The sequence below is a fragment of the Protopterus annectens genome, chromosome 10.part0 (assembly GCF_019279795.1).
Source record: "Protopterus annectens isolate FY-2018-M chromosome 10.part0, PAN1.0, whole genome shotgun sequence".
Taxonomy (NCBI): Eukaryota; Metazoa; Chordata; order Ceratodontiformes; family Protopteridae; genus Protopterus; species Protopterus annectens.
In genome coordinates this window covers 1,656,629,610-1,656,652,831 of record NC_056744.1, presented here as the reverse complement: position 1 = coordinate 1,656,652,831, position 23,222 = coordinate 1,656,629,610, and the positions used below count along the sequence as shown (strand labels likewise).

At 39.8% G+C, this 23,222-nt stretch overlaps 1 protein-coding gene across 1 annotated transcript in view; it reads left to right on the top strand.

Moving 5' to 3' along the window:
- The window catches only part of LOC122814379 (zinc finger protein 845-like), a 281,439-nt gene that overhangs the window by 162,733 nt on the left and 95,484 nt on the right, over positions 1 to 23,222 (top strand). Inside the window, exon 9 of the mRNA XM_044086963.1 lies at positions 5,373 to 5,664. Coding sequence (XP_043942898.1) covers positions 5,373 to 5,664 — 292 coding nt within the window. The remainder of the gene's footprint in view (positions 1 to 5,372; positions 5,665 to 23,222) is intronic.

Sequence of the window (23,222 nt, the reverse complement as noted above, 5' to 3'; positions counted from 1 at the left end):
GAGATTCAGGAAGGAGTTACTACACATTGGCCATCTTGGATAATCCCCATTGGGAGGGTGGCCTAATGGTTAAGGTGTTTCCCTTACAAACACAAAGTGTAGAGGGGGGTGGGAGGTTGGCATAATGGTTAAGGTGCTTACCTTAGAAACACAAGGTGCAGGGTTTGATTCTGACATGGGGTAATTGGCTAGGCTTAAAATGGCCCATAAGGTAGTTGGCCTAGTAGTAACCTATAAACCTATAAACCTATAAAGTCCTTTTTTAAAGGTCTTAGTTTTTGTTCATCTAGTTCTCACGCAACCACCTTCCGCTTAACATGAATTACAATGATTTCTTCTTGCCTGCTGTGCAGGTTAGTTACACTTTCTCTTTGTACTGTTCTCATCAAAATTTAAGTTCACATTGTACACTTGAAAATTTGCGGCAGACAAATATTTAAAGCACTTAAAGTTTCATTGGGGTAAGCTTCTCAGAATGTTATGGGCCTATCATCCCTGAAGATAACTAGCTTTTTACCTGTCCAAATACCATAGTCTTTTTTTTTCTTTTTGCAGTGCTCACCTTTATACCCAGATGTTCTAAAAAAATGGGGAGGGGGGGGTGATGGCATAATGGTTAAGGTTTTCACCTTATAAACACAAGATACAAGGTTGACTCTAACCTCAGGTTAGCAGCTAGGCCTAAATAGCCCTCCAGGGTAGGTAATCCAGTATTCATCTATGAACAGATGTGTTCAATATACATGATCAGTCTAAAGGAAATAATATCTGGGTATTTATGGAATTCAGTGCTAGAACAATATACATCATGACACGACCCTTTTAAATAAGAGCAATAAGGGTAGTGTGACCACAGCCAACAAATCAGATTATACCATTAATTAAAACCTAAAACGTTTTAAAAGAAGCATCTACTGATGTAGATGTAAAACCTGGTATAAATTACTGGGTTAGTATTAAACTTGTTCTTGTTGGGATATAATATATTAGTAGTTGTTTCTTTTAAAATGTTTTAGGTTTTAATTAATGGTATAATGTGATTTGTTGGCTGTGGTCATGTTACACATATTGCTCTTATTTAAAAGTGTTGTGTCATGCTGTATATTGTTCTAGCATTGAGAAAGGTTGTTTAACCAAAAGCTTTGCTGCATTAAAGTGTGTTTCTGATGGTGGACTTTTTTACAGTATTTTGATCTTCCATTTATCAGTGTACCAGTTGGTTCCGATCTCTTTATGGACTTACCATAGTATTAGATAACCAGCATAGTAGATCCCATGCAGTTTACTGAGATTAATGAAAAGGGCATTTCTGAAAATAAAAACAAAGGAAGTGTACATATGAATTCCTGTGATATTCCTGTTCTACAGACGACTAGTAACTGTTCAGTAATTACCAAAATGGTATGTCAGTAAACTAGCCAGTGAACCATTATAGTTCTGTTTTCACTAAGTCACAAAGGTTATATTCTCCAAAGAGTTCATGGTGTTTGCAGAACTAATAGTTATTGTGACATCAAGAAAAATGATACCTGTCATCTGATCTCTATTCATGGCCCTGAGGAGGTTATTTGTTAGGTACTATGACCTATTATAAACTCACATTACTGATGGGACCTTATGAATTTATTATTTTTTTATTTGAAATGCTATGGCTTTCTTCAACATCATAGAAGGGAAAAAAGGAAGGTTGGTCTAAAAGCATCTCCTTTATCTTTGTCTTCTTTGTTGAGGGTATAGCATTTGCGTTTTACTGTTGAGAGACTGAACCTGTTTTAAGAGAGGTATTAATAGTTCATCTATATTGCACAGCCGTGAAAGAATCGGAAATTTTAAGAAATGTATGGCATAAACAGTCAGAACTATGTTGTCGTATTTTATGATTTCCTGGAATGAAACCATTTATTTACCTTTAATAGAAGAACTTTAGAGAATTTATAGTGTGTGTCAAAGTGAAATAATTCCTCAAGTATTATGACATATTGATGGAAATCTGACTTCTCTGACCTACCTGCTTGTTAGCGGAAAAGGGTAGCCAGAAGATCAACAACCGTAGCTACTTTCTGAGTCTCTAACTTGCTCTCCATGAATAATAAGATTGAACTTTTTTTATCTGTACCAATAAGATTGTTAATTTCATCCTAGAATTTCTTAGGGTTATAGCTGCCTTTGCCTCTTGTTTTGAATCAGCAGCAGGTTCACTAAACATTAGCAGCTTGTGACATAACATGAGCTGGTAATGCTTAGTGAATCCTAGTGGAACACGAATGACTCACTAGTGAAATTGTACAGTGCTAAATAACAGAGCAGGTGGACTGAGACATTCTACAGTACTTTCACGAACTTAAATTTTCTGCAGAGCTGAAGCACGCTTTATGTTGCTGTAGCTATTAAAAAACAGTGATTAGTGTATAAGCATTAAGTCGTAAGAAAATAAAATACAGTAGTTTTCCATCTTCCAAGCAGCATGGTGAGTAGTCCTCCTGCCTGATGTCATGGCAACATCAGGCTGTGACACGTGACTGCTCACTGAGTGATGGGTGGTTGCATTAAGCTCCTTTGGGGCTTAGCACAGCATGCTAGACTATGTAAGATATTTCAGTTTATTTCAATTGCAGAGTCACACTGAACTTGAATGCAATTTCTCTGAGCTGACTTGACAATCTCACTTTATATTTTGTTATGCTATGGTAGTAATAAAGTAACTATTCCTATGGGATTAGTACATTTTAGTCTATAAATCTGAGAACAATATTAGTGCTAACAGGAAAAACATGCAGAAGGTAGGAATAATCAGTCAGTATTAAACCCAATGCTATTTTCCTAGGTGAACTAAATTAGCCCGCTATAGACAAGAAATCTATAACACCACTAGCAAAGATTCCTGGACTTTGTCAATACAAATGTCCTGAAACATTAGTTAGGTTACCCACTAGGGGGAATAACATCTTGAAGCTCTTACTTATTAATGTGGGAGCATTTTGCTTAATAAAATCCACCAAAGCCAAATCTGAGACTAAAATAGCTACTCAAGCCAAATACAATCACAAAAGGCATTTTTTAGTTATGTTCATAATCTCAAAAGCACAATGCACCAATGTGCTGAGCTGATTGTGAACAATGTTACCTCTACTGAGGCTGAATATATAGCAAATCTAAAGGCCGATAATTGTAGCTCTAACTTTACCTCTCTCTCTTCTCTGTCTGTCCCTCAAGATGTACCTGAAATTGTGTTGCCTCCGGCTATCACACAAGACCAAGTCCTAAAAGTGCTATTAATAACTAAAAATACTGTATCAATGGGTCTTGATAATATCCCTGGATGCATATTAAAAAGCATGAAGCATGATTTGGACACATCCCTAACAACACTGTTCAGTCTCACCATCCATATAGGTTTTGTAGAAAGTGAATAGAGAACAGCTACTGTCATTCCCCTGCATAAGGAAGGACTTTCCACAGACCCAGGCAATTACAGATCCATATATCTGACCAGAGTCATGCAAAGCTGTGGAAAAACTTAACATGGAACTAATCAATCAGGACATAAGGAACCTCTAAACTTTGGACCCATCTCATTTTGGATTCATTAAGGGCAGGTCATAGTTACTCAGCCTGGTGGATTTTTTTGAAACGGTCAAAAAAGCAATGGTTGAAAGCAAAAAGATATACACCACATAGCTCAACCTGGCCAAAGCATTTAAAACAATTCCCTCACTCAGGCATAGTAGAAAAGCTAAATAAGCTGGGAATAAATCCCTGTGTCACCTACTGGATTGCCATCTGGCTCAAAGATAGTTTGCAGGAAATCAAAGTAGGGGAAGTTACCACCACAAAGATACCAGTCACCTGTGGAGTCCTCCAGGGTTCTGTGCTTGGGGCGGTCATGTTTGGCATCTACGTTTCCAAAGTAAAAGCTTATGCCAAAGGGATCTGGCTGTTTAAGTTTGCAAATGACTGCAAGCTAGGAGTAGTCACTGAATGCCCAAATGACTTAGACATCCTGCTGGAAGGTTTTTCTCAAATAAGTAACGTGCCAAAATCATGGACTGATACTAAATGCAAAAAAAAAAGCATTATTGCATCCTTTGGGAAGTCATCTATTCCAGGGAACTACCACATTAAGAATATGCCCCTATAAGTTGACCCAATAGTTTGGGATTTGGTAACTTATTTAGACAGTGACCAACATGAGTCTGTTGTTGTAAGAAAGTCCTTCTATATTGTACAGCTTATAAATAAACAGATTACATCTAGATCTAGGGATGTAATTGTCCCCCTTTACTCAGTCCTCATTAGGCCAGTCATTAAATATAATGCGCTTTTCGAATGTATCTTTCCAGACCCATGTAAAAACTGGAATATCCACAGAGATTCCTTACTAAAAGGATACAAAGCCTAAATATGTCCTAAATGGTACGACTCAAAGCCGTGCCACTATACTCTGTATCCTACAGACTGCTAAGAGGTGACCTGTGTCTGGCAACTAAGGCATTTCTAACCCAATACTGATGGATTTACTGCACATCAGCAAGTCAACTGGTATCAGAAACACTCGATCTAGGGATGTAAACCTCTTCTGCAACATGAACTGAACAGTTTGGAGTGACAGGTATATCTTGTAGACTCCGAAATCCACATAAAACAAAGTTCCTCCCTGTCTATAGTCAAGCGCAACATGGATGAGAAACATAAAATTTATCCCAGGACTGCCCCTGTACAACTAATGGACAGAAGCAACTCCTAAATGCTTTATCCCATGCATGGGTTCACTCAAATTATCTATGGTATGATCCCAGTTATTCTTATTAGGGGTAATATATAATTATCGACCATGGGATGGGTAAAGCCAGTCTCTAATTAAATGATATAAGTTAATTTGAGCACAAAAACGGAAACTGCTTAAAAAGGCCCGTAAAGGCATCTAGCCTATTACTTACCTATAATAATGGAGGACAGATATATGAGAAAAAGTTTGGCATAGGGTTGAAATGGTACCTTTGTATTTTCATATAGTTGAATTTTCTTAAATGTCTGTTTTAAGACTATTTCTCACTGAATATTTATAAACTGGAATAAATGCTTTAAAATGAAGTATTCAGTGTGGGATAACAAGCAAGCTCTCAGAGTGTTGCCCTTTTAAATGGAGGCAGTTACATCCCCACACATTCTACTTCCTGTTCTGTGAAACTGAAACAAAAGGAACCAGTTACTATTATTATAGCTTGCAGCTTGCAGAGTGTGGCTGTTGTACAATAATTTATTTTTTTTCAGTTTGCCTTAAATCGTATTGGTCTTAGGATGTAAAAACTAGTTCTGCAGGACCTTTGTTAACTGGGTTTGTTGCAAAACACTAAAACCCTCCTTCCTTGAAGGCAGACAAGAACTTCCTACCAAGAGGTACACAGTGAATCGACTGCTGGTATGGATCAAAGATCCCACAGAGTGAATCTGGGACACAAAAGAGAGAAAACAGACTGCAGGGAAAGAGAAGTGATGCAGAATCCGTGTGCTTGTAAACAGAGAACAGAGCAGTGCTGTGGGGAGCACAGAGAGAGACTGCAGCTGTTCTGCCAGGAGGATGAGGCCTTTATATGTGTCCTGTGTGTGCCCAAGCATTCCAGTCACAGTTTTGTATTCTTCCATGAGGCAGTTAGCACATATAAGGTAAGGGACACACTATGATGAATAACATTATGTAGAAGGCTGCTCATATGTGATGTGCTGACAGTTGGTTTCCCCCCTCAGGTTTCAGGCTTAGAAGAGGATGTTGCTTATTTTTTGTGTCTGATCAGTAACTGAAAAAAAAAAAAAACATCTTTTGCAGAAATTGGAACATAATGAATGTGAGAATGTGGATGTGTGTTGCTATGGGTTACATAAGCCATACTGCATTCAGAGGAGAACAAACTTGTTTTTTGCTTTTTAGAATAAACAACACTCTGTTGGCCCACCTGAGAAGAGAGACAAATCCTAAGTTTGCAGGTAGTTTAGGTAACAGGAAAAGTTTGGGTAACTTATTAGTTAAAGATACTTAACTGGCACAGATCTTGCAAGATAACTTGGATCCCTAATAAGAAAGTCATACCAACTGCAGCCTAATGCAGTGCATGTTACAGTACAAAATACTAAAGATAGGACATTTATAATTTGTCTCCCATCACAAGGGATGAGTTGGGTGTAGTAAAACACCTTCTATAAGGAAAAGAAGCTTATTTTGCCTACAATTTAACCCTCTTACCCCAGGGGCTGAATAACACCACCACTCTGAAGGGTTGATGTTCGTCGTCTCCCATTGCTGCAGTCCTGACTAATGGGTACTCCGCTGCCCTCCATCGGCCCGAATACCAAAGGGCTAGATCTGGCGTCGGTCATGGCGCCCGAGACTGGCGTGGTGTCAGTATAAATGCGCATGACCGACGCCATAACTTCAGTCTTTCTTGCCGCATTGTCCTGAGCAGAAGCAGAATTTGCAAGTGCCGTTCGGCGTTCTGGAATTGTCGGTTTTCGAGTTTCAGACCGGAGACCAAGTTGGGCTAAGTACCCCATTGGGGACATTTTATTTTTTGTCTTTTTCTTGTCTCAGTATTGTCGGATGTCAGAAAAAGTTAATAACTGTATTTCTTGTGGGAAACAGATTCCTCATAGGGATTACCATTCACTCTGCATTCCTTGTTTAGGGCCTGAGCACGACGTTGTTGGGTGTCGCTTTTGTGCTACTTTTAATAAGCGTACTATTAAGCGTCGGTTGGACTGTGCTAGGCTGGTGTTTGGTAACCGTTGTAATTACAACATGCCGTCGGATTCTCCGACGACTGGCTCTTCTAGGAAGCGCAAAGAAAAGTCTTTGCGGTCCAAGCAGGATGGGCGTCCGCTCCGGACGTCGGTCCTGTTGAACCACTGGCTGCTTCAGTGGCTCTTTCTGACGGTGTGCCTGAGTGTCAAGGGAGCCTTTGTTACTACAGGGGTGGCTTCTCCTTTGTTAGGCCAGGTTGAGGGTGCTCCTCTGTTGTCTGTGGCTCCCTCCCTCGTAGGGTGGTTAAGCCTCCTCCTTCTCTAGGCAAAGGCCATTCTAAGTCCAAATCTGCCCCTCTTGGTGCTTTTCCCCAGGGTCCAGCTCCTAGGAAGCACATGCTGAAGATGGCTGAAGATTTGATTTCTTTAATTAGGGGTTCCATGCCTCCCCCTCAGAAGAGGCCCAGGGTAGAGACAGAGTTGGAGGGTTTGGTTCAGTCTTCCATTGAGTCTGATTCCTCTGTGGAAAGCCTTCAGGATTTCCCTCCCTATTCTGATTCGGGGGCTGAGGATGCTTCTCCTCTCGTCCCCTCCCGAAGATTTTTCTTTCTCTGAAACTTTGTCTTCCATGAGGGAACATTTCAAATCTGAGGGCCAGCATTATTCTGACTCTCGTAAAGGCTGAGAGAATTTTTGTTTTGCCTCAGCACAGGCCCTTGGCTATTCCTCCTGTACTGGATGTTGTTCAGGATGTGTTTTCTGAGGCTGCCCTTAACCCGGATTCTCTGCCTCCTGCCCCTGTTAAACCAGATAGATACTACAGGGTTCCGGAAGCTCACAAGTACTTGTTTAAGAGCCCTAGGGCTGATCCTGAAACTGTTTCTCAAGGCCCCAAGGGCGTTAAGGCCTCTGTGGTTAAGAATCCAGTTCCTCTGGACAAAGATGCTAGGGCCCTGGATAGGTGGGGTAAAAAACTGTATACCTCTTCTACTTTGGCTATGAGGGCTTTGAATTGTCAGTTTCATATGCTCAAGTATCAGAATTTTTTGTTAAGTCAATTGAAATGTAAAGTGGATGCTTTAGCTGAAGGTATTGACTGTAAGGTGCTTCAGGATTTAGTGCATGCTTCAGACCAGGTTGGGAAGCATTCTCTGCAGTGTGGTTTTGATGCTTTACAAGCTTCTTCCAGGGTGGCTGCTACTAGTTTTGTTGTTCGCAGACATGCCTGGCTTAAAGATCAGTCCTTGTCGGAGCATGTTAAAGCTCGTATTATGGATGCTCCTTTGCAGTCTGATGTTCTTTTTGGCCCTCCTGTGGAATTAGTTTTGAAAAAAATGGAGGAAAAAGCTAAATCTATGCAGACAGTGAAGGAATTTTTACAGGTTCAGCCTCCTAAATTCAATAGGAATTGGCCTGCTAAGGGATGGTCTTTTCCCTCTTCGGATTTTCGTTCTAGAGGCAAGTCGAGGCGTAGTAGAGGTAGGGCTTCCTTTCAGGGCCCTGTTACTTCTAGGTCTTTGAGTTCCTCTACCCCTTCTGCTGGGGAGGGCAAGGGTCAGTCCTTTCGAAGCAGACCCAATGACCTGTGTCTTGGCTGCGGACTCTGCTTTGCTGGCAGCTCCTCTGGGCGGAAAACTGGGACTTTTCAGCGGAAATTGGCATTTGGTTACCCAGGACAAATGGGTGTTGGACATTGTAACTCGAGGCTACAAATTTTATTTTCACACTTTCCCGCCTTTCAGCGGTATGCGGATGTGCCTCATCAGCAAAATTGGAAGCACAGGCACAGATTTCTTCTCTGCTCGGTTGGGAGCAATACAGGAAGTTCCTTCAGGAAAGGGGCACAGGGTTTTATTCCGTCTTTTCTTAGTGCCAAAGAAAGGAAATACTTGGAGACCCATTCTGGATTTATCCATTCTAAACACCTTTCTAGAAATTCCGAAATTCAAGATGTTAACACTGCAACAGCTGTTGCCTATGCTGGGCAGGGATCACTGGATGGTGACTTTGGATCTCAAGGAGGCCTATCTTCACATTCCTATCAGGCCCAGTTGCAGGAAATTCCTGAGGTTTCGGACTGGGAATTTGCATTATCAGTTCTCTGCATTGCCCTTTGGCTTATCTACTGCGCCCAGGGTATTCACGAAAGTCCTGGCTCCTGTAATAGCTTTTCTCAGACTACGGGGAATTCAGATTTATCCCTATCTGGACGATTGTTTGATACTGGCTCAAGACAAGCATGACCTACTTCGACATCTGCAGTGTGTGATGACAGTTTTCAGATGCCTGGGGTATTCTGTGAACGAAATAAAGTCCAGTCTAGTACCCTCACGAGAGATGTGTTTTCTGGGTGTGAGTCTGAATACAGCGACTCAGATGGCATTTCTTACCCCGGACAAACAAAGAAATCTTCACCAGTACTTCCTACAGCTATCAGTCCTGTCCAGGCTGACTGCAAGGACAGTCCTTCAAGCCTTGGGGTTCATGGCATCTTGCATTCTAGTACTTCCCAATGCCAAACTGCATATGCGGAAGCTACAATGGTATCTCAAAAGCGTTTGGACTCAACACAGCCACGATTTGGACACTGTCATTCGGATTCTTCCTTGCATCCAGAAGGAATTTGTGTGGTGGGCTCAGGAATGTCACCTAAACAAGGGACTCTCTGTGACCCAACCAGAGGCAAGTCAGATATTAACGACAGACGCCTCGGAGTCAGCCTGGGGTGCTCATTTCAAAGGAAAATGGATTCAAGACCTTTGGCCCCGGAGTTGCTTCACTTGCATATCAATATGAAGGAGATGCTGGCAGTTCAATTTGCCTTAAAAGCATTCAAGGATCTGCTTCGCCGGGACTGGTGTTGGTTCGAACAGACAACACAACTGTCATGTGGTACATCAACAAGCAGGGGGGAACTCATTCTTACCCTCTTTGCAGACAAGCAATGCTGTTATGGGAAACTGCTTTGGATCTGCACATCACTCTTCGAGCACAGTTTCTGCCAGGGAACAAAATTCGTTAGCAGATGTTCTGAGCAGACAAATGGTGGATCCTCACGAATGGAAGTTGGATCCTCAGGTGTTTCGTCAGTTGACCATGGCTTGGGGAACTCCAGACATAGATCTGTTCGCTTCTCCTCTGAATTTCCAACTACCTCTGTTTTGCACAAAGCTGTTTCATCCGAAAGCCTGGAAAATAGATGCACTATCCTTCAGTTGGAGCAACCTTCACGTGTATGCCTTTCCTCCTCTGCCTCTTCTACCAAAAGTCCTGTTGAAAGTCAGGAGGGACAAACCGTGCATGATCCTTATAGCACCGGATTGGCCTCGTCAGCATTGGTACCCTCTGTTGAGGAGTTTAATTCGGAAGGCCCCTTGGCCATTACCACGGATTCCTCACTTATTGTCTCAAGAAAACAATCATTTTCTCAATGTCCGGGTGCGATCCCTGCACCTGACAGCCTGGCACATTCAGTTTTAGAGAATGAGGGCCTTCAGCTCCCTCAACAAGTTTTGGATGTTCTTTTGGAAGCCAGGCGTCCTAGTACTCGAAAAGTTTATGCTGATAAATGGAAGAGATTTTTTCTTTGGAGTTCAGCTAAAGGCTTTGAGGTCACATTGCCTGATTTGAGTTGTACATTGCAATATTTGACTATGTTATTGGACAAGGGTTTGTCTTTCTCTTCTATTAAAGTGCATGCTGCAGCTATTTCTGCTCACTATGCTGGTGACCCTCCTTTGTTTTCACATCCATTGCTTAAACAATTTCTGAGAGGGGCAAAGAATATAAGGCCCCCACGGAGGGCTCCTATTCCTGCTTGGGATCTTAATTTTGTTTTGGAGAAGCTGACTCTGCCTCCTTTTGAACCTGCAGCTACGACTGACTTGAAGTTGTTGTCTTGGAAGACTGCTTTTTTGTTGGCTGTTACTTCTGCTAGAAGGGTATCTGAATTACAGGCTCTCATGGCAGTGGAACCTTTTCTGATTTTTCACAGGGACAGAGTTTCCTTACGTACTAATCCTACTTTTCTGCCTAAAGTGGTTTCTAATGTGGCATTGAACCAGTCTATACATTTGCCTACTTTTTATGCTGACCCCCAAACTGAAGGGGAAAAAGTTTTGCATTCTTTGGATGTACATAGGCAGTTACGATATTATTTGTTCAGAACCAAAGAGTTCAGAAGTTCTCATCAGTTGTTTGTTTCGTTTGCTGTGACTTCCCGTGGAAAGGCTGTCTCGAAACAAACTATTTCCAAGTGGATTGGCCATTGTATTGCTTTTTGTTATTCTCATCATGGTAAAGAGGTTCCAGTTGGGATCAGGCCTCATTCTACTAGGGCTACGGCCACATCTACTGCTTTTTTAAGAGGGGTAGCTACTAAAGACATTCTAGAGGCAGCTACCTGGAGTTCTGTACATACCTTTACGAAGCATTATCATTTGCCTCTTTATTCTACGTCTAGGGCTGGGTTTGCCACTGCAGTCTTACAGGGCATGTCTGCAGCTCCTCAGGCTATTTAGTTGTCCGACCCCCCTTTTTGTTTTTTCCGTGGCTCTGGGATTCTACCCATTAGTCAGGACTGCAGCAATGGGAGGCAGCGAACATAGTACAGTTTTGTACCTACCATAAATGTAGATGTTCGAGGATCTCCATTGCTGCAGTCCAATTTTCCCTCCCTCCTTCCCCCTTTTTCTTTTAGATTGGGGTTTTTGGGTGGTGTTTTATTTTTGCATTCTGACATCTGAGGCAAGAAAGACTAAAGTTATGGCGTCGGTCATGCGCATTTATACTGACACCACGTCAGTCTCGGGCGCCATGACCGACGCCAGATCTAGCCCTTTGGTATTCGGGCCGATGGAGGGCAGCGGAGTACCCATTAGTCAGGACTGCAGCAATGGAGATCCTCGAACATCTACATTTATGGTAGGTACAAAACTGTACTTTTTTATTAGTTTAAAAGGGAGTCTGTTTAAATCCATTTAAGAAAGGTTTTACTGGGTGCTGTTGATGGAGTGCATAGTAAATTTGCCCTGATTTATTAGTTATGGCTTTTATTGTAAAAAGGTTGCAATTTTTTTTTTTTTTTTTTTGCATGCTACCATTTAGAAGGCTGAGTACTCATTTGTGGTACCAGTAATAATACTGTATAAGAGAATATAGCTCCAGAGCCTTGTTTGGGTGTTTTCTAAAGAATAAGTGAGGAAACGTAATACAGTTGTCTGCTAAAGAAGTGCAGCATTAGAAAGGGTCTGTAGGACCGTCATGCTTTAAATTTTTAGTAGGATGTTTGACATGGTGCCAAGTAACTGCTTGACAGTTAACACATTAGAATGACTTGGAGTGAGTCCTTAGGTGGCACTGACTGGGTTCTGACACTCATAGTAAATGGATAGCACTGTGGAAAAGGGCCAGAAATTTATGGGCCTTTAGCTGTAGATGAAACAAACAAAACTCCACAGTCCCACACCTGATATGCATAACATAATTGAGTGACTATATTAACTTTACCAGAACAACTGACAGGCATGCATGGTTATTTTTCAAAAGTACAACAGCATCTTCTGATGGGCAGTACAGTGCACATTAGCACAGTGATGCATCCACACATCAAACCGTGACATGACATAGTTCCTTCCAATGAGAAAAGGTAATCTAGCAGATAATGTCCTTTGGCATATATGCTAAAGGGCTTGCCCTGTGCAGTCATGAGCAATGAGCTTGTCTTGGAGAACAAAGCATCACAGTCCTCTGATACTATTGGCTGCATCAAGCAGAGTATATGAGGTGCTGTAGCCAAAGACCATAGCAATAACCACTATCCCATCCATGTCCACCGGTAGTGCTGCTGTGCCTGCCAGAATCAAACACATACAGACAAGACAGCACTGTACATGGGACAGATATCCCATGTGTCAATGGATCTTGCTCACATTTGGTATTAGGGAGGTTTTGTGCATCACCGTGGTGTGTGAGTCAGAGTTTTGAGTAGAACACTACCACAGCAGCTGACAAGCCACAGAGCACAATTCATTTATGGGACTACACTCTGTGTTTATAAATCCAGAGATCCATTATTCTAAAAGTCGATTGGATAGAGCTAGGTCAGAGGCAGGTGACAGAGTAATGCATGTTCAACATCGGAAGCCATTTATAGGGATACTAAAGGAGCTTAATTTCCAGCTTTGTGCCAGATTATAGGTGCAGTGGGCAAGTACCTCTCCATGCTGTTACAGAACTTGGTTGGGTTAGTTATCTAGGCACTGGGGTAGATGAGAGGTGGTGGGTTTAAACTGCAGTTGGACACCCCTCCTTTTCTGGGGTTGGGCTTTTTCTCCTACTCAGTTGCTCTGTTGTGGTGGTTGGGGATCTTGTTAAGGCAGGGCCACATACTGAAAACAGACAGATGTCCTCCTGAATAGCACATTTCTGGCAATGTGTAAGCAAGCCACATAATGCATTGCATAGTTTATGCATATGGCAGAGGAGTAGGATGGCTACATTGAAAATACCTTGCTGCCAGAATGTTGGAAGAATGGGTTGCTCCTATCTCTTCACATCTGGGTGCTGCAGCAAGCTGGAAGTTAAGGAGCAGAAATTACACTGATTAAAATGCGTAATTTTGGAAAAAAGGCAGAGAGCAGACACAGCAGAACTTTTAAGTACCAGAAGGCTATTAGTAGAGTAGAGATGCCTGCTATAACTCAAAAGAAGAATTATAGGAGACCAAGAGGAAACTGTGAAAATGAAAACTGGATAACTCTGTGCAAGGTTTAGGAAGTATTATTTCTCAGAAGGTATGATGAATGTCTGGCACAGTCTAAATGAAGAAGCAATACAGTCACAACCAGTAAGAGCTTTAGAATACATTGTTAAATATAAGTGAATAAGAAATACGGTGTTGGTTAAGTAAGATCTCTGATACAATTTCCACCTTATACCAAATGTCAGAAAAATGGACAAGCTAGACTGAGCAAGCAGTCCTAATCTACCACTAAAATACATGCGTTTGTGTCTGAAGTATGAGTAGAGACTGAAGTAATTTCACCTGGAAAAGAAATTCCTCTTTTTTGATGTTTAAGGCGTCTACTGCAATGACAGGGATTTGATGTTTTTGGTACACTGGGTTTTGTGGTGATAGAAACTTGGAGTTATCATCATATGCTTGAAGGAACTCTTTGAACTACAGTTGTTTCTGAATCCACTATGTCGCTGATTAGTTGTTAACTGTATAAACATTGACACGAAGAATGTGGCATTATTCACAACATCAAGAACAATACATTTCATCTCTTTGGTATCAAAAACTATTACTGGAACAGCTGACCATCGCAAAGAACTAGGGATTCTTGTAAATGATTGAGGTTTTTTTTTCATATTCTCCTAAACAATTAGATGTTTCAGCACAATAAAAACAACTCCTTTTTTTTTTTTTCCATCCACAACTGCACCAATCAGATCCCCCATCAATTCACTTAAAAGCATAAATTACTTTACTTTTCACCTGAAGGAGCAAGCTTTGTGAAGACCTTTAGACACTATTAGTCTTCCAACATAAGCTATCATATAAAACTCTAAAGGTTGTAGTTCTTGGCGGTTAATACTAACTTTAGATTCTGCATTCTAAATCATTGCAAACATACTTATTAGTTGTTACAGTGTGTCCTAATTTGGGCCCTCTGCTGATTTACACAGAAAAGCTTTGTAAACATATAATATATATCTTATGAATAGCATACAATGTTATTGTAAAATAGCATATTAATGGACAACATTTTTGCCAGTAGATGCATGAGTTTCATTTCAAATGTTCAACATTCTCTGATAGTTCTAACATCGTCGATCATATTTTGAGCTAATATGTAAACTGGAATTGCATCTTCTTAAAACAGGTTGTTGGTGTATTTTACCACATGGTATTTATTATTTCGCAAATGTATATTTTATTCTTCATGGAGCTTTTCCTGTTAGATTTGAGCCTCGGCATATGTGGTGATACTTGTCTGGCCTGTACCATGTGAAGTGGGTGCAACGCGTGTTACTGACAAAATGGTTATTTTTAAATGCTGGTATGTGAGACTCTCACACCATATCAGTTTTAATTAAGTGATTGTCAGTAAACAAGAGACAGTTACTACATTGCCTCAATTGTCCATATCTACAAAGTGAGCTGCAGTTGTAGCAGGCAAGTGCATGCCCCATGACCATAGATCCTTATTTTGTGTCCTATAAGGGGATGGGACATTCTTAAATGTACTGGAGACAAACCTCATTCAACCCAACAGCATACCCATGGGGACTTGTACATGACCCCTAACATGCAGGCACAGAGATTCCTGGGCTTTGTAAATGCAAGGACTTTGGACCTCTTAGTCTGTATGCCCACTATGAGTGCAAGCATCCTTGACCTGGTCCTCAGAAACATGTCGGAATGTTGCACCCTCCCTAGTGAAATGTCCTTGCTGGTTAGGTCAGATCATAAACCTATCTCCTTTGAAGTAAAGGTAAAACCAGGGACATTGTGTAACCCTGGAACTTTAAGGCATTACTCTAGGCCATACTTTCTACTACTAATTAACCCCCTGGTAATATGTGAAGCACCCCAAACCCTGAAAACATAGCTGCCTGTATGGAATTGTTCACAGAAACCCTGTATAGTCATATTAACAGCTAGACAGAAGTACCAACCCGGATTAAGCACAAGATTAATTAAAAAAAAAATCCACCCAGTAGAATCTTAACAGCAGTAAGTTGTCCAACAAAAGGAAAAAAAAAATCATGGCAAAAATTAGGAGGCTCAGTGCCCAGCAAGGTAAAAAAAAATCCATCATCATACAAGTCAAGCAACTCAGGGGGCTAATCAAGTCTACCAAAGTCAAATTTGAGGTAAAATTAGTCTCCTTGTTGAATAAAGCTTTGTGATTGTGCTTGGTCTATGTCCATAATCTCAAGCAAGATGGCTGAATGGTCCAAGGTGCTGTGTTAAGGTTGCAGAATCCCAGTTCTAACAAAAGGGTTAAGGTTAGCATAATGGTTAAGGTATTTACCTCTAGACACAGAGTACAAAGTTTGGTTATCACCTTTCAGAAAAACTGACTAGGCTTATAGTGACCCACAAGGGCAGTTAGCCTAATACTTACTTATAAACCTCAAAGGCAATATACAGCAATGTAAAGTATTAATTGTAGATGGTGCCACCTACATTCAGCCAGAAGATATAGCAAAGCTTCTGGTCGACAAATTTAATTCCAGTTTTACCTTCCTGTCCCCACTAAATGCTTACATCCATAACTCCCCCAGCTGTCACTAGAGATGAGATACTCAAGGTGCTCTACTAGACCAAGAACGTTGTGTGAATTCATCCCAAAACTATCACAGGATGCATTCTTAATAGTATGAAACATTTGGGCCTATTAGAATTGCTATTTAACCACAACCTCCAAAGAAGCTTCATGCAAAATGAATAGAGGACTGCAACTGTTAGCCCTCTGCACAAGGATGGGCTTTCCATGGTGTGATGATGTGAGGTATTACCAGCTATGCCAGGAGAAGAAGGGCAGTGGGTGAGAAACATATGCCAGCATAGCTAGCTGGAATTTTGTAAAGAATTATATGCTATTTGTATATCGAACTGGTTTGTACAGATGCTTGTGATGAAAAATGTATTTGTAAAGCTGCTTGTTTTAAAAATGTACCAACAGTGTGTCCTGACTATATTGTAATTGTTTAAATGTATATTTTTTAACAGAGGATACTGGATGAGAAGAGGTTAATTTCAGTCCATCTAACTTTGAAGAAAAGTAAGAAATTAAATTACCTCGTTTATTTAACCCATAAAGATTTAGTCTCTGGTTGCAATCAGAACTGTAAGATACAATGTCTATGCCAGAGAATGGTTTATTAGCTCCTGTAGGAAGAGTGGAAGTCTTTTATGGTTTTATAGCTTCCAGATGCTATAACACATCTCAGCAAATCTCTATCTATATGTATGGTAACACATATGTGCTAAATTCTCGGTCATTTTCTAGCAATGGAGGTAGCATGGGAACCAGAAGTCAGATGACCAGATGTATGTGTTGTCATTCTGTAACCTAGGACAAAAATGATGTATTAATAACTGATGAAAGAGATAAGTCTCAGAGTACTCTGCTTCTGGAACCTGACAAAGAAGGAAGACTACTCACCTACTTCATCTTGCAGTGCTCTAGTAAGTGACCAGAGAATAGTAATTCTTTAGATCAGTCCGGAAAATATAGTGAGATTAGTTAAGTACTGTTTTCTGTATCAGTGTGAATCTATTCATCTGTGTTTTTAATATTTCCCGTGATTGAAATTCTGGTGTTTATTGTAAAAAGATATTTAGTATTTTCATGTTCCCTTATTGTTTCTTATTAAATATATTTAAACTTTTCATTGTGTGCGGTCCTTTAGAGAATATTTTAAGTTTTGAGAGTACTTATATCTGTTTAGTGACTCTGTGCCATTTATGCCAATATTAATTTCACTCTGTATAATAAGGTACCCTTGCAAGAGCCTTAGAGTAGCTGGCCTTGGAGTGTCTGGTGGCAGTAACTACCTTATAGTATGGGCAGAAGGGGGCATAGCTAGTAAATCTGTGCCAGCCTTTCCCAGGTGTGTGTGTTTGTCAGCTGTTTGGAGCAGAGACACAAAGCACTGGTTTTACAGAGAGGGTGCTGGAGGACTTGGGTTGGACACTTGGCTGAGGACTCAACTCCATAGCTGTGTCAGTGGGGAGTCTTACTGGGGACCTGGAGGGAGACAGAGATAGAATTCCAGACCCTGGAGTGAGTGTGTTCCCTGTGTGCTCTTAAGGGAAATTGTGCTTCATGCAGAGAGCTGCATCTGGAAATATTGTGTGTATCTATTTTATTTCCAAGTGAACATTCCTCTCCAGTGTCAGTAGTGAGGATTCCGGCTTTTTCATTACTGGCCCAGAGAGGGGGCATCACACATGGTCTCAGAGAATTATTAACCCATAAGCCTGACTAGACAGAAATGCAGATCTGTGGAGGGAATAATCATGGATATCCTAAATGACAACATCGGTAACCTACAAACATTGGACCCTAATCAGTTTGGTTTTGTCAAAGGAAGGTCCTACCTGCTAAACCTGGTGGACTTATTTGAGAAGATCTGCAAAGCAATGGATGAGAGCAGAATAGTGCATACTACCCACCTTGACCTGGCCAAGGCATTTGACATGATACCCGACTCAGGCATTGTAGAAAGATTCACTAAATGAGGTGTAAACCCAACATTACATGCTGGATAGCCGTCTGGCTTATGGTCAGGACCTAAGAAGTTAGAATAGGGGTATCCACAAAAAGGCTTGTTACTCATATGGTGCCTCTGGGCTCAGTCCTGGGACTGATCCTGTTTGGTATTTCTCTGATGTCAAGGCAAACGCCAAAGGAGTCAGATTGACCAAGTTTGCAGACTGGGTACATTCATTGAATTCCCACCCCCAAGACATGAAGATCCTTCAAGAAGGCATGACGCAGACTAATAACTAGTGCCAGAGTCATGGTCTAAAACACAATGCCAAAAAGTATATCATAGTATCATTCAGAAAGACAATCAACCCAGCAAACTAGAACGTTGACAACACACCCCTGAGAGCACACTCTATAGTTAGTGATTGAAGAATGCAAATGGACACTGATTTGGCATTTGACCATTATGTATCTACTGTAGTGAGTAAATCCTTCTATACTGCACAACTTAAAAGTAGGGGTACTACATCTGTATCCAGATATGTTATCTGTCTGTTGTACTCTGCCCCTATTGAGTAAAGTATCCCCCCTGTTATGTACCTGGCCAGGTGTATGCAGCAATTTGAGTGTCCTAAGACATTTCTCTCAAAAAGAGTAAATGCTGTGGAAAACGAGGCCTATGCTGTCCACCTCAAAGCCTTGTCCGTATATTTGGTCTCCTACAGGCTGCAGACAGATGACCTATGCCTGATCTACAAACATGCGTCGATCGAGCTCTAATGGGGCTGTTGCACTTCTATAAAACAGCATAAGGAAAACCCTGATCCAGGGACCTAAACCTTGCCTGCATCATAAATAGGACATGCTGGAGGGACCGGTGGGTGTCTCATACCCTCCACCTTCTCTGGATTAGGCTTCCCATCTATGTGAAGTAGCGTTCATCCCTGCACTTATTCATGCAAACCTTGGCTCAGTTGATGCAGAACGTTAAGTATAACCCTGGTCTGTCACATGTCTCTGTTAGAGAAAAGAAGCTTGTAAATGCTCTGTTACATATGCTCAAGTATGTATAACCCCTCAAAAATCTTGGTAACCAGTGCCTATCAATTTTTTTCAGGAAGTGTGGCTACCTGTAGAAAGGCCCATTGGGTTAATAGCCTGATATTCTACTGTGATACTATGAATATGTACATGAAACATTTTTGTATGTGTTTCTGAAACTGAGCAATGCTTTCTTTTTATATAGTACCATTGACTCAGGTCATAGTTGAGAAAGTTCCTTTGGCATATTGTACCAATCAGGTTATGTGATTTAATTTATTTACTATTCATCTACCTGAATGTAACCGGTGTGACACAAAAAACAGCATATGATTGGACAAACTCTACTTATCCTTTTCCAAAGAAAGGTCTGTGTATACTATAAATAAAGAAAAATATTTCATATTGTATGAAAAGTTAATTGAATTTTGCTCAACTTCCTTTTTGCCTTATAATGGTTTTAATCTTGGGGTCAGTTTAATTATTTTACCCAAATACCTCCCACTGTTTGAAAAGACTATGTTATTTAATTCATTGTTCAAGTGCACACATTTTTTTTTATTTTAGTAAACCAGATGGAAAATGTTAGATCTCCAAAGGAGTACATGTTGAGTGAAGTACTCACCTTAACAATCGATCATTAAATAAAAAGATCATTGAATAAGAGGAATTGTTAGACTGGGATGCAATCATAAGGTGGGAGTCAGAGATGTCTGCTACTAGGCAGAATTAATTTGCAGTTGGATTCTTCCTAGGCAAGAGATGGTATGATCTCAGTCTATGACATTTAGAAAGAACCTAGCTGTAAAAGAGAGAATTGCTCCAACTTGGATGTATTCTTATTTGTAATCTCCAAAAGCAGCATATACTGGGTAGAAATGCCATTAAGGAAGTGTGCCAATAACTGGACTTGTTAACCAAGCTAGTAAATGAGGTAGCAGTCCTAAAGTAATAGGATACTAAATAACTATGTAATTAACAATGGGTAACGGCTTTCATTGAATGTGCAACTTTTAAATGTTGTAGCTACCCTAGAACATTATTTAAAAAAAAACAGTATAACATTAGTAGCACTTCAGTAATTTAATGTTTGCATTCTTCCTCTAGACCTATACTATGGACAGTGTTTGCATTCTTCCTCTAGACCTATACTATGGACAGTGTTTGCATTCTTCCTCTAGACCTATACTATGGACAGTGTTTGCATTCTTCCTCTAGACCTATACTATGGACAGTGTTTGCATTCTTCCTCTAGACCTATACTATGGACAGTGTTTGCATTCTTCCTCTAGACCTATACTATGGACAGTGTTTGCATTCTTCCTCTAGACCTATACTATGGACAGTGTTTGCATTCTTCCTCTAGACCTATACTATGGACAGTGTTTGCATTCTTCCTCTAGACCTATACTATGGACAGATGGACAGTTGTACACAATGTGCTACACATCCAACTTCAGCAGGAAAGTTGGCTGTGAATCCTTTTTTCAAACATCTTGTTTATGATGAGTACACACAACTGTGTTATGTTCATTATAAGGAATATGTACTAAGCTAAAGAAATATAACCCTCACATGAGATAGTGTTGAGCATTGCATCTACATCTACCCCAGTTTCAGTATCGCATTTAGTAGACATAACACAGAGACAGCCTTTGGTTTGATTTTAATGAAACTGTAAACCAAACACTGGAACACCAGAGAAAAACGCCAACCAAAATATTTGAATGTAAAAACCTTGACTTAAAATGCTTTCATCGAAGGACTTCTTCAGAATACATTCATACAAGTTTATCACAAGCTTAAATACAAATACATCATGCCCCTCCGATCTTAATTATGTATTAATAAAACAATTAAAGTAACTACAGAACAGTAATCTACTCCACTGTGCTTACTAGCTTAAACTAATATAACACTGTAACTAAACCAGTACTTGATAATATTATTAAACAAACTATATATACTGTCAAATATAAATAACATATTTAATACAATAATACAATATATAATGTAAAAAATATATTATTTAATCAAAAAATAAAAAATTAAAAATAAAATGTGTAAACTTCAGTACTTTACTACATATAAAATTAGATGTTAGTTGCCTTCTGTTAAAAACATTTGATATTAATAAATTCATTTAGACCAGGGAACCTATCTGCATCTAATCTAAGCTGCCGCAATGATTCTTTTCTTTCAACTTTATTTGTGATATTACCACCTCTAAGGTCTTTGTCAACTTGTTCTAAAACACTAAACATAATTTTTTTATATAAACTACAGGTGGTAGAATGTTTAAATAAAGCATTCTTATCGTCTTTAGTTCTTATAGCGTAATAGTGTTCCCTTATTCTTGTACAAATGTTCCTAGTGGTCATACCTACATAAAATGCAGTGCAACCTGAACATAATGCAATATAAACTATGTTAGATTAATTAAAATTAAATCTTCCTTTTATACTAATAGTTCTGTCCAAGTGAAGCAAATTAATAAAAGGGCCTTCCTGAATGTACCTACACATATTACAGCTAAAACATTTAAGCATACCATTAGTTTTGTTTGATATAGGTGTAATCAAATTTTCATTTTTTTTAACAAGTTCTTAATGGTGTTAGATTTTTTTGCAACAAAACGAGGTGCATTGCCTAAAGTACTAACCAAATCATTATTACCGAGAATGATCTTCCAGTTGTTTCTAATATGATTACTATCAATAGACATGTTGATTGTACATCTAGGGATAGATGGTGTTGGTGTCATATTTAAAATAATATTACTATCTTGTTGAACTGTCAAAGTTTGCCCCTGTAAGCCGAAAGTCAAAATAGGTGAAATACAGTTTTCCTTCTGTTAATAATGTCAACACTGATTTCCTGCAACAGTGCCTCAGGATAACCTCTTTCAAAAAATAAATTAGTAATGAAATCAATTTCTTCCAAAAACAATTAATCATTAGTCGTCATCCGAGACGCTGTTATAAATTGACCTTTAGGAATGTTTCTCTTAATATGCATGGGATGATTACTACAAAAATGCAAGTAATTATTAGCATGGGTGTTCTTCCTATAAATTCTACTTGTAAATAGTTTAGTGTCAAAATCCCAACAATACATCTAAGTAGTTAACTCTGTTACCAAAACCAGTAATTGTAAGTTTAAGAAACTCACAGTTACTATTTAGCTTTGCCAAAATTGTGTTGTGATTATTTGAAGAACCTTTAACAATGAAAAACAGATCATCTATATAACGACCATAGAACAAAATGTCAGAAAAAGAGCTAATGGAGGGTAGGATTTCTTTTTTCCCACCATCCCCTTACCAATCCAGCAAATGCTGGAGCTACTGTAGCACCCATTGCTATCCCTTTAAGCTGTTTGTCTTTCTGTTGAAAACAAAAAAATTGCTATCCATTAATGAAACTGTCCTTAAGGAATTTTGCATGAGGGTTTTTGCACATCAACGTCTCTCCACCCTGAATACATTGACGCTAATCTTCCTATGTCCAGTTCAAGAGATGTTATTTTAGAGTTCCTGGGATTCCACTGAAAATAGGATTTCCCAGATGGACATTTCTGGTTTAAAAATGTTAAATGTGTAAATAGCCAGCATTAGCTGGTCCTATTTTGCTTTTCAAGAGGCTAGAAACTAAATTGCTGTCTTGAGTGCAAGATGAACTGCACATATGCTCTTGTTGGTTGATACAAAGAATGCCAACCTTTATATCTCCAGTTTCCAAAACTGTTGAATGTCACAGCCTGTAGTTTGGAAATTCTTCTGACAGATGGGGCTGCCACTAAAAAATATTTTCCATGATAGATAGCCTTGTCAGTAGTCCCAAGTGGTTCTGAATGAGTCATAAAGTTAAGATCTCAGGCAGGAGATGTAAGATATTTTGGAAGCCTGAAGTGACGATTACCTTTTCAAAAGTCTTGTACAGCATTGCAAGAAGTGGCAGTAGTATGCAGAGGCCTACTACTAAGATGGCTGACAAATGCACCATTACTGAAAAGTAAGCAAGTCCAGAAGTAAATAAACCTGAAATGTACTACAAAGCTTGAAGGATTTACCTAGATAATATAGCTGTTGTGTTATTTCACTGGTATCAGACAGAAATATCTTCTGTTTAATGAAGTAAGTATTTGAATCTAGCTTCAGTGACCATAGAAAGCGCCTCCTGAGTGAAAAGGTAGTTGGGATGAAAATAGCAAGAGACC